This window comes from Pteropus medius, unplaced genomic scaffold (assembly GCF_902729225.1).
Source record: "Pteropus medius unplaced genomic scaffold, Ma_sr-lr_union100, whole genome shotgun sequence".
NCBI classification, from domain to species: domain Eukaryota; kingdom Metazoa; phylum Chordata; class Mammalia; order Chiroptera; family Pteropodidae; genus Pteropus; species Pteropus medius.
The window spans coordinates 21,288,056-21,300,654 of record NW_024354875.1 but is presented as its reverse complement, the minus strand read 5'-3'; the positions used below and the strand labels follow the sequence as shown (position 1 = coordinate 21,300,654).

The window sequence follows — 12,599 nt, the reverse complement described above, 5'->3', positions numbered from 1 at the left end:
TCTTCGACTGCCTATCAGTATGTTCTGTACAACCTATAAGAGTGCCTACATTTTTCATATTGAGAAAGATGAAAATGGCAAAAACGAGGTCAAAGGATATCTTTTACAGCAATTTAATCCCTTCCTTTTCTCCTTTCCTCTTTTGTTCTGAGCCATTCCCTATTTCTTTCTTCTTGTTCTCCTCCTGTTTGACTTGAAACCAGAAATAAGTAATTTCATTTAGAATTGTCATTGCTCTCAACAGTTAGCTGTTTCTTGACCCTTTCAGCAATTCAGTAAGTTTTCAGTGCTGTTATTATAATTGCAGGAGAATATGGTCTCAGCTCTTGAATTATTGACCGTCTAAAGGGTGAAAAGCTGAGTGACAATGGTGTTGATGTTAATATAGTAGCTCTTTAATAAAAAATAGATGATTTTAACTTAATAATTTATTTAATTGATTTTATTCTCTTCATTAGCAGCTCTGCTTAATAAAGGGTTTTTAAACATCCTATTTGTGCTTTCAGCTTCAGAGTAAACCCAAGTGTAATTAATCACCGTGCCAGCCTCAGTAAGTGCTCTATTGATGTTTTGTAGAAAACTCATCTTCAACAAAGATTTAAAACTAATTGCTGAAGATATAAAGGAATATGATATGCTCTTTCTACATGAGATATTCAGGCTTTAGTTAGAATAGATACCTATAGAAATAAATATGTAGATAAGATACTGCTGTGGGAATTGGGAAAGAAATAACCAGAAGATGTCATCTGACCTTGAGAAATGAATAATTTTCCAGGTGGACAAAGTGTGTGTGTGTGTGTGTGTGTGTGTGTGCGCGCGTGCGCGCGCATGTGCACGTGTTAAAGTGTGTGAGGGGAGCAACTTTCAAGGCAGAGGGTATCAGATAACTATAAGTGAAAATTATAAAAATCTGCCTTGGCTAGAGTAATAGGGAGGGTGAGGCTGAAGCAGGAAAGGCAGTTTGGGGCCAAATGAAGATGCTCTTTAATTGATAAGATATGGAGCTTGAATTTCACTGGGTATCTGTGTTAACTAATACACTTGAGTAGTGAATCAATATCATACCTCTATGATATTCTGTTTAGTCAGGGAAGTGTTTATTAAGGAGGGAAGTTGGACTTTAGATGGTATTGTAATTCCCTTCAACTTTTAAAATATGCTGTTGCAGTGAAAAACTGCAACAGCCTCTATGTTCCGTGCAAACTGGGTTGAGTTAGTGACTCTGAGAACAGACTAGAATCCTTATCTTCCATCTTTAAAACACAATGGCTTAAATCCCTTTCAAATCATCAGAAAAGTTGTGCCGTTTTATAAAGCAGCCACCAGCCTTTTTGTTCTAGTTAGCCGTAAATAACCATATACTCTAAAATATCTGGAGCTCATTACCTAAGGAGAAGGATTTAGAGATGGCATAAGTCATTTTCTATATCTGACTTGCCATTTTGTCACATAAAATAAAAAGGAGATCAGAAACAGATTCACGGATAAAGGCTCTCGACTTTACCAAACATGCCTGCTCATTTGATTGATCGATTTTTAAAAGCCAGATTATTTATATAAATTGTTTGGCACGTTATTACCAATCTTAACTCTCCTTGTCTGCCTACAGTGTTTCCACAAACATTTCAAGAGGCAGTATTGCTCACAATAAAGCTTTGTTTACTTATAAAGAAAGCTCTTTGAATTAATATTCCCCAATTTCTATCATTGTAATGAGAGTTACAGTCAATTTAAAATTATTTTCTTTGTGTTTGCTTAGCGCTTAACACATTATGGACATTCTGAAGAACGGAGCACATTCCATTAAACAATTTTGGCCAAAATAAAGTGTAAACAAGTGTATTAAGTAGTGTAACCAGGAGCTTAGAGCCCTGATTGAGCAAGCAGGTGGGCATGGAGTAATGTAAGAGCCTGTAGGAGCACAGGCCTCGTTGTCTTGCTTACTCTTCTAGCTTCAGTACCCAAAACATAGTCGGTACTCAATAAATATTTGAGGAATAACAAAACAATGAATAAACTCTCTTCCCTAGTAACTTTGCTTGTAGTGGCATAATAAAGTAATAATTGCTCAATGACTACTTGGTCTCATGAGTTAATGTTTGCAAAGAACTTTAAACTTCTTGGGGAAGAGTGGTGTTTTTCTTGGCACTGTATCATATTTGCAGTGGCACACAAATTATTCCTCCTTTTCTTCCTCTAGCTGCCTGCACCGTGCCCTCCCCCAGCTCCTTGCTGGGCCAGGATCTCCCAAAGGGCAGCCAGACTGCTCTTACTGACTTCTTCCAGTCACCTCCAGCCTTGCAAGAAAGGTAGGGACAAAGCAAATATCGGACAGATTTCTTGAAGGCCTCTCAAGAAGCTCTGGGGAAGTGGAATTTGGGTCGAGCTTAATGACTCTTAGAACTATTGGTGTATAGAGGAATCCAAGTTCTTGGCCGGCCATGGAAGAAGCTATTGGGACAGATGGGCTGATTCGTAAGGACACATCAAACTAAATCCTGAAGGGAAGATAGAGAGAGTCATGTAGGCGATTGTATGTGCCAAAGCAGCTGTTTTTTAAAGTGCATATAGTTTTATACACATAATACAAAACTTTGACTCTAACTAGCAGAAACTATTATAGTTTTGTTAGAAGGAACTCATAAGACAAGCCAGTTTCCTTTCATATGGGTAAAAATTTTAACTATTATGGTTAATTTCCCCCCATTTTTTAAATATTTGACGATGGCAAATAATGGGGTTCTATCTCGCAATAGATAATCATAGGCTGCAATGTTTTTGATTGTATTTGTTACTATAAAATTGCCTTTATTTTTAGGAACAATAATTAACAGTTCACATGTGTTTTGGAAAACAAAAGCTGTTTTCTATTAAGAATGGCTGTCTTTTATGAACAAATTCAAGAACAAAGTTTTTTTCCTGTTGAGGTTGTATTAACTTTCAACTGATCTTGCACAATAAATACCTCAAAGTAATGCACAGAGAGCTAGTTATAGTTGCAGAATAACTAGAATGACTATCGGAAGCAGATCTTGCCTTTGAGGCAGAAACAGGTCCTATTTTCCACAACTTTGAAGTGACTTGTTTTCCAAACCAAATCACGAGGTTTTCTCTGTGTATGGAAACTTTTCCGTGATACATATGCTGGTTGCTGTGCTTATGGCAAATTTGCTCTCTCTATAAATTGTTTTTAGGGCCTGGAAATGAAAGTTATGTGGAGAAAAGCTAACCTGGTTTTCTAGCAAAAAGATAGACTACATTAATGATATCTGTTTTGCTTCAAAGAAAAAACTCAGGTAAGTCTGACTTTAGTTAACAGCATGAAGTTAACGAAGTCTTAGTTTTGTTTTTGTAAAAAAAAAAAAATGATTGCAGGAATCTTCCCTCTAATTAAATTGTACTCATTATTAATCTGAAACAAAAGCAAATGTAGTAAAACTTGTAGTTAGCTTATAGTAAGGAGCATTTGAAAATCTGAATGCTTAGCGTCCCCATAGAAGCCGTATGTGGAACATTTATTCGGGAGTGACTCCAGATAAGAAATAGCTTTTTTTTTCCCCCACTTGATTCAATACAGAATGAAGAACCCCGATTTTCCATTTGTATAGGGCTTGAGAATCACATAGACATTACTGAATTGTTGTTGTTTTCTTCTCTTTTATTTGTAAGGTATTTGATACTAGACGGTTTGTCCCTGTCCTGCAGTAAATAAATAGGAGTGCCCTCTGGGAAAGAGGAGGAGGGCAGCATTAATTAGGGTGGGATCAAATTTCCTTTTCAAAAGGTCAGTATCCTGTTGCATTGCAGGGGGCTGTAAATTCACTTAGAGCAGAAGAGACAAAACCTCATAAGCTCTGACTTGGCGACCAGGAATCACTGTCAGAGATTTGCCAACTAAAGTTCATTTGAGAACTGAAGTTCTATGGTAAGTGTGGGTTTGAAATGTGAGGGTTGATTCTTATTATGCATTATCGTTATTTTCTTTGATGTGGAGGAGGGGAAGATGTGAATAAGTTTTACTGTAGTATTGAATATTAAGATAAATAAAATATTGAGGGAATTGTTGCTGGGAATTCATTATTCAAGCGTTTAACGAGTAAGCTGGTTGGCTTTTAGGTTTTTTCCCCCTAAATATTCTGGACTACTACTGTGTTTTTGTTGTTGTTATTCTTGTTACTAGGACTCTTCTTTTTTTTTATATTGTATGGTCAGTGGATTTGATAATGGGCATGTCTCTTATCAGGACAAATGTGGAGTTTATGACATCCAGACAATTTTTGGTAATAACCAGAGAGGTCCAATAAATACAGGAGTGTGATATCATTGCAAGGGGAAAGGAAAAAAACCGGTCAAGAAAGTTAAAGTTTCTTTTCTTTTGAAAAGAAAAGAGGGAGCTGGTGAGAATCCAAGTTTAAATTGGCTAAGCAGTAGAGCTCAAACATAATATTCTAATGATAAAGACAGGGTAAGGCAGCTCATGGAAATTTACTCTGCTGTGTGTGTGTGTGATATTGTGTGTGTGTGTGTAAGAAAAAGAGAGAGAATTGATTATTTTTTTTAAATCTATATCCATGCTAACCTTTCTAAGAATAGAAATCCTGTCCTTTCAGCTCTGTATCATCTCCTAAGAGACAATCAATAAATACTTATTGATCCAAAAGGTATCTTTTTGTAGCTGCTGCCAGAAAAGGTGAACACACTAGTTACTTTGACGTACTTTCTGTGAGAGAGGCATGAATAAGGTAATCAGAGCTCTTCCTGCGTCAGCTGAAGCTTCATCAAATAAGTTTCAGCCCAAAAGTGAACTGTGGGCATATGACAGAGCATTTCCTCAACAAGGCAGAGTCACGCTTTTGGCTTTGACCACCAGGGGTCAGCGCATAGTTTCCAGGAAAGCTTTGTTAAAGGAGACTTTTGGTGTCAAAGAAGATAGCTACAGGGTAGTGGGTCTCGAACTTTTAAATATGTAAAGTGTTCAAGGACTGCTTCCTGTGTCTTAACTTCTAGTGATTCTGATTTAGGAAGTTGAAGGTAGGGGCGGTGTCCCTGGGGATCTTTATTTTGTAAAAGCTGCAGATGTTGGAGAACCTCACTTTTCAGAAAAATGTGTGGGGTTTCTCTAGCTTGTTTATCTCATTAGAGGACGGTTGGTTCAGAAAAAGAGCCTGGCTCTGAAGGAGACTCAGAGCTGCTTAGATGAAGAAGCAGTGCCTGTCACACAGACCTGGGTTCGAATTCCCCACAGCTTTGCACGAAGTGCTTTGTTCTCTAAGATTCGGGTTCCTTTTTTTTTTTTTTAAAGAAGAGAACCAACCATATTCTTTACTTCATGAGATTTAAAGAAATAATGCAGTCAAAGCACTTAGCTGAGTGACTGTCATATAATAAAGCATTAGTAAATGTTAGCTCTTGCGATGGTGAGAGAAGGGGAATGTCAGTGATAAGCTCTCTGTGGCCAAGAAAATGGTTTGGGTAGACAGAGCCAAGATGTGACCAACCAAGAGGTTAACTCTTGGATGTAGAGGGTCCAGGGCCAATGTCTGAAGGTGATCCTAGACTGGAAGGAGAATAAACATGAGGATAGGAGACATACTTTCTCAACATTACAAATATTTCCCAAGAGCAGTAATGAACAACCCGGATGGAACAGTTCATTGGAATTTTAATTGATTCCCAAATAGTATTTAAGTCAATAGTTTAATTGATTTTCCTCAGGAAAACCATTGTAAGATATTCTAAAGAAAAACAAAGTGGAATTAATCAAATTTGGCAATTTGTTCATATCTGCCATCTGCCCCAAATGGAAAGAGTGATGAATGAAGAGAAAAATGGTCAAGAGTGGAAAGGAACAATGACCACCCATCAAATAAATTGTAATTAAATGGCATCTGGTAGTTCAGTACAGTATCAGGTTGGACCGAATTGGTTGGCTGGCTCATGTGCGGCTGATGCCAAGCGCTCTACCTAGATGAAGTATAAAGACCAGAGGAAACAGGACTGACACCTTAGTTAGGTGCCTTTCTTAAAAGGCAAAGATGAAATCGAGTGGCATTTAATTATATGCTATGACTGAAACAGCTAATAAGTGAACAGACGGAGTATATGAAGAATGGGTGGGGTGAGGTGGCATCAGACTGTCTCAGGCAAATCATTTAGCTCCTTTCGGCCTTATTAAGTCCCCTTCTAGTCCTGATACACCGTGATAAGCCACAGGAGGTGGGCTGAATCCTAATTCTCTTATATTTTTCTTAACTGGAAAGTAGTCCCTCAACTAGGGAACGTAAGTTATTGTCAAATGTTAGCTATTTTGAGAAATTTCGTTTACCCTGAACTATAAATTTTTTAGTGTTTTGTTTGTTTGTTTGTTTGTTTGTTTTACATAAGCCTAAATTTCAACTCGAATATGTTTTTACCAGTGCTCTTGCTTCTCTGGATAAATAACCACAATAAAAGATGTTAATGATAAATAAATGGTGAAGAAAAAACTGCTGATAACAATAGCCACCATTCTTTGAGCACCTATCATCTATCTGTTAGGTATTATGCTTGTCACATTAATCCTTATGCTAACCTTGTTAGGAGGCATTATTGTGTCTCTTTTCCATAAGGATTCTGAGAGGTCACAGAAGTAGCAAATAGCAGAGTTGGTATTTGAATCTAGGTCTTTCTAATTCCAAAACCCATGCCTCCCTTTCTTTGAAATAACCATCAATCTGCTGTGCTGAGTGCATTCAAAGGCATCCTGTATAGTTTGCTCTTTGATTCAGGGTCTCCTATTAATCAAAAATACCATGTAAAAGTTTATATTTAATGTCTTCCTCCTTCATTTTTTCACTTGTGACCACTTTAGGGGAGCACTTTTTCCTAACAGCAATATCATATTATTTCATTTACTTTGACTAATGAGTTTACCAACCAGTAGTAACTTGCCTGGGGCTTATAGATGGAAGCAACAATTGTTTTCTTCTCTGATTACTTAAGCTTTGTCAAATTTCCCTTTTCCTTGGGCAGATACAATGATCTTTTGGTCAATTTTTTTTCTATTAAAAAAAAAACCAAAACAAAACACAACTGATTTTGTGTTATAAAAAACTTAATTTCGATCCATTTAAATCTGTCTCCTCTGACATCACAGGTTAGATAGGAGGTTTCGAGGTCAGAAGGATAGGGGCATGGTATGTCTCTGGGATTACATCTCTCTCTCCTAGACAACTACAGTTTGGGGAAATTCAGGGCAGAGAGGAAGGAGAAGAAAAGGATGAGTCTCTGATATTTAATAGTCTTTAGTGTAAGATTTTAACTCTTTCCTGGTTCAGGTGGACTGGAAGGATGAGGCCCTCTGTGAGGTCAGCATCCCCATGAGAGTTTTTGAAGCCCTTGGGGCCTCCTCTTGACACAGTCATTGATATGAGAGATTCACTCCAGGAAGATCTTAGTTATGCAAATACCCCAGCCTCCTGTTGTTGGGTCTGCTCATTTAGCAACCTGCCCTGGTGCATGGAATATGGCAACGCAAACCTGACCACGGCCTGCGAGTTCACTCGGCCCAGGCCCACGGAGAGTTGTCCCAGGACTGTGCCCTCTCTCTTCTTTGCATTTCCTTTCCCTCTTCAGTATAAATAGGCACAGGAGGTAGGCTAGCAAGGCCACTGCATATGCAAGCGTCAAAGCTGGAAATTGCGGCATTCAGGTACTACAGGCACCCGTCCCCAGCTTTAAGAAGGGCTTTCTTGGCAGCCCCTGCACTTGGTTCAGTAGTAAAAGGTGTGTTCTTAGGGGAATCGATGAAAAACCAGCAGCATTATACCCTTCCACCCTCGACAAGGCTGCCTCACTGTGTTGATGATTTCCTGATTCTTCTTTTCCAGTCCAGTCTTCCTATTTTAGACTTCATTGGGGAAGGGGAGGGCACAGTCTGGGTGACAGTTGAGAGAAGCAGAGCCATTTACTTGTCCCTTAGTAAGCCTTGAAAGAGATGGTGGCTCCAGTTATTAATTCTCCAGCTTCTTTATCTCAATATTGGGGCCCTAATGGCCAATTCTGAGGGAAGAGAAAAACTTGCACTTAGTAGCCTGTTAACATTTTGCACTTTTGGGGGCAAAAATTAATTGATATAAAATTAAGACTCCTTATTCACAAGAGACACTCTCAAGGAAATACTTGCAAAAGACATATCTGATAAAAGATCGTTATCCAAAATATACTTGCCAATACTTGGAAGCAACCAAGATGTCCTTCAGTGGGTGACTAAATAAACTGTGGTACCTCCAGACAATGGAATATTATTCAGTTCTAAAAATTAATGTGCTATCAAGTCATGAAAAAACGTGGAAGAACCTTAAATGCATATTAGTAAGTGAAAGAAGCCAATTTGAAAATCATACTGTGGGATTCCAACTATATGGCATTCTAGAAAAGGCAAAACTATGGAGACAATAAAAAGATTCGTGGTTGCTAGGGGTTGAGAGGAGGAAGGGATGAATAGGCAGAGCACAGAGGACTTTCAGGCCAGTGAAACAAGTCTGTATGATATTACGGTGGTGGATACATATCATAGTATACTCACTTGTCAAAACCTATAGAATGTACAACACCAAAAGTGAACCCTGTTGTAAACTATGGACTTGGGTGCTAATGATATGTCAGTCAATGTAAGTTCATCAATTGTAACAAATCTAGTGTGGGGTCTTGATAGTGGAGGAAGTTGCACCTGTGTGGGAGCAAGAGGTATATAAAAACTCAGTACTTTCTGTCCCATTTTGAACCTAAAACTGATCTAAAAAATAAAGTCTATTAAAAATTAATTTATATTAAAAATATTATTATAAAGCGTTACAGTTAGCCAAAATAGAGAAATCTTCTTTCTAAATAGATAACAGATTTCTTCACTTTTATATGGAACTGAGTAGTGTTTTATTATAACTCTGTCCCTTGGACATAGAATGTCTAGCAAATGATAGACACAGTGCAGTTTTCTACCTCCTCCCTGTGTTCTGTTTTCATAGATACTGATCTTGAGATGACTAGGCAGGAGCACGCTTGGGTGAGTAGAGATGCCTCTTCCTGGAAGCCTTTGCCTTGATAGTGCAGTTACCCCAGGGATGCACAGAACTCTGCATCACAGTTACTGTTGAGAATGATATAACTATAGTGACTCATTATTACCTAAAAAATGGCAGTCCCCAAAAGTCATGATTGTTTTCCTAGAACACTCTCTTCTGTGTTCATGACATTATTTGATCTTCGAACCAGGAATAAGAAGCAAAGACAGTTATTGAAGCTGGCAAGTTAGACATGTTATAGTTCTGAGAAATTTAGCCAGTTGTGAAAAACTGGCATTTACCTATTATGTTATTCTTTCACACAGCTACAAGCACCCATTCTGGGCCTTCTTTTCTAAGACTATCTTCTGTCAGAATAAGAGGTTTTCCACAACCAACAAAGAGTTAATATTTGGTAATCTCCTAACTGGTGTTAAGAACATGAACCTCTGGATGATGAGATTATAGGTGATATTAAATTATATTTATGAACTTTCTAAAAAATATTCTTATAATAGACATGCACTTTTTATCATCAGACAAAAATAAAGAAATCTATTTAAAAACAAAGATTACCTGGAAGAAAAACAGATAAAATATCTATGAAAATTTTGAAAGATGAGTTTATAAGGAAGACTTACCCTACCAATATAGAATAACAACAGCAATGATAACTAACACTTCTGTGGCACATTTTATGTGCCAAGCACTCTTATAAACTCTTTAGTTATTAACCAATTTAATCTTCATAACATTCTCATGATGGAAGTAATATTGGTATGGCCATTTGACAGATAAGGGAACAGAATCACAGAGAGGCCATAACTACTAACACGTTGTTAGATAGCTGGTAAGGGGTAGAGTTAAAATCTGAGAACAAGCACCCTGGTTCCAGAGTAGGATTCTTAATCTCTCTTTCTGGGTTACAAAAAGCCATACTAGTAAGAACAACATAGTACCAGCTAAACATCAGAGCTATTAATGTAATAAAAATAAATTGGCTGGCAACAGAAACTAGAATATAGAAAAGTTTAATAGGATAAATAAATTACCATAAATCAGTGAGACAGGGATGGGTAATTTTATAATGTTATTTGGGGAAATTGATTTTTTCAGATAAAAAATTCAGGTTAGTGCACTCCCACATAAAAATAATTACCCATTTTACTCCAAACAGATTAAAGAGTTAAATCTAAATAGTTAAACCAAATAATTTGGAAGAAATATAGATGAATGTTTATCTAATCTCTAGATGGAAAAGAGTTTTCTAAACCCAAAAGCAATTAAAGAAATCACAGAGAAAAATATTAATGGGTAAAATAAAAATTTCTGACTATCATAAACAAAAGGAAAAGATAACAACTAAGACATTTAGGAAATTGTGATTTTTAAAATACATACCTGTAAGAAAATCACAAAAGAGGAAATAAATGGTTAACAAAATGTGAAAAATACTCACCCTCTTTTGTAATACAAGAAAGGCAAATTTTCAAAAATTCAAATTGAAACAAAAATTAGGTAGCATTTTTCACAGAGCAAACATGACAAAGAGTTTTAACTGGTAATTATCAAGGTTGTCAGGAATTCTGCAGGATCAATGGTTTCATGTACAAACTCCTGCCAATAATTTAGCAATATCCATCAAGAACCTTAAAAACAGCCATATTTTTCAAACCAAAAATTTTGATGTAAGGGTTTATCCTAAGAAAATGGATATGTGAACTAGGATTTACGTATACCCAAATTTTCATCTTACCTTTATTTCTATTACTGAACTATTAGAAACAACTTAATATTTAATAAAATTGGATTAGGTGACAATAACTGGAAAATACAGCTATAGGATTAAAATTGTGTTGTGAGTAGTTCTTAGTGAGAAAAGAAAATGGTTATTAGATAGAGGTTATTATAGAGAGGATACATAGTTATTTAAGCATAGTTGTCTCATCTAGTTAAAATTAATTACAATGAAAAAAGACTAGAAAAGTCATGACTGATGTTCACAATGGCTGTTGATGGTGGAGGGATCACTGTATTTTACAAATTGTCTAAAACAAGCAGATCATAATGGGGAAAAACTTATTTTAAATAAGAAAAAAGTAAGAAATACAGGAATCAGTACAGAAACACTGACCCCTGTATGATCTCATATCTGAAATGATGGCAGAACTGGTATGGAGTTTAGAGCAAATAAAAATTTTAGAACAATTAATGCTTTTGGCTGCCTTCAAAGCATTGGAGTCAATAGAACAACTGAAAGGATAGACCTGTGCTTCTTTTCTACATACTTGAGAACAGCCAGCCCATATGCTGGGATATGCTGATAGATGCTAGTGTTTTTGTAAAATAAACCAGTTCCCTGCCCAAACTCGTGTTTTTATAGATGTCACATAGATTTTCAGAATTACCTCTAAAATGTCTGGTTGATGTTTTCAAAGGAATGAGTCTTGGAATTCAGTCTTTAGCATTTTCTCTTTATTTTGTTTAAGTTTGTGAACTTTTCAATATGTACTGTATTATAAATTTTGGGGGATGGGAGAAGCAGCAGCAAAAATAAATGTAATTTGTCAATTAGCTGTTGCTTGTATTTTTCTACAGTCTAAATATACAGACGTTTCCAACTTTCCCTACTCTCATTTGAATTAGACTTTCTAAAATGTCTTAGAGGACTCTGAAGTTCTAATTATTTTCTTCAAACATTTTTCTCTCCTGGGAAGTTGGATGCGTTTATCTCTTGTCAGTATGCTCAGCCCCATGTCCAGGAAGATTTATTTTCCCACATTTTTAGTTCTTACCTGGACCCCTTGGTTCTAGTCAAACTCTTCCAGCATCAGGCCCTTACATGCTTGTTTTCAGCATACTGGATCCGTGGTCCACACTAGAGTTTATACTTTCAGTTTTGATCTCCTATCACCTTGGGCTCTCTTTCTGACCTCTCTGGGACTAGCTTGCATATCACCACCAAATCCATAGTCCGACAGTGAGCGACTTCTTAGGTAAGCACGGAAGAAAAGAAGGTTGTTTTCTTTTATTTCTTTTTTGAAAGTATCAAAGTATTTTGGCTAAAACATAAACATGATTTTTTTTTATGTCTAATAAACTTGAACAGAAACAAAGTATAATTAAAGCTGTATTTTCCATTGAGTCATCATTGAACTGTTTAGTACAGAGAGGAGCATTTTCTGTCCCCTCAGTCTCAGTAAGATTCCATGTGGTTCTCCATCAGCCCAAGAGATGAGATTCTGGTTGTTGCATTCTCAAAGCATGATGTCACTGAGTCCCAGGGCATTAATCATCATGGCATATACATTGTTTTGCTGCTATTCTCTGCTGAGCCAAGGAGATGATACATATGAATTCACACTCCTCCACTCTCATCTTTCATCTCCCATCTCCACTTTCTCTCTGAAGGCAGTTTTGGCTGCCACCAAATACTATACCTCAAGTGCCAAAATTTCAAACACAGATGATGTGCTTATTTATAGAAATATCTTGTCACTTGGGCTAGTTCATCTTTTGATGGGTACACACTGACTTGTCGTACAGCTGCTGCTT

At 36.8% G+C, this 12,599-nt stretch overlaps 1 protein-coding gene across 2 annotated transcripts in view; it reads left to right on the top strand.

The window, feature by feature from the left end:
• The first annotated feature begins 2,175 nt into the window (after positions 1 to 2,175).
• The window catches only part of CYTIP (cytohesin 1 interacting protein), a 67,588-nt gene continuing 57,164 nt past the window's right edge, over positions 2,176 to 12,599 (top strand). The window contains exons 1-3 of one of the 2 annotated variants that reach the window (XM_039855284.1): positions 2,176 to 2,312; positions 3,198 to 3,299; positions 3,811 to 3,928. In XM_039855284.1, coding sequence (XP_039711218.1) covers positions 3,926 to 3,928 — 3 coding nt within the window. In that variant the 5' untranslated portion in view covers positions 2,176 to 2,312; positions 3,198 to 3,299; positions 3,811 to 3,925. Of the gene's footprint in view, positions 2,313 to 2,997; positions 3,300 to 3,810; positions 3,929 to 12,599 lie in introns of those variants that run through there. The other variant, XM_039855285.1, reaches the window with a different exon arrangement.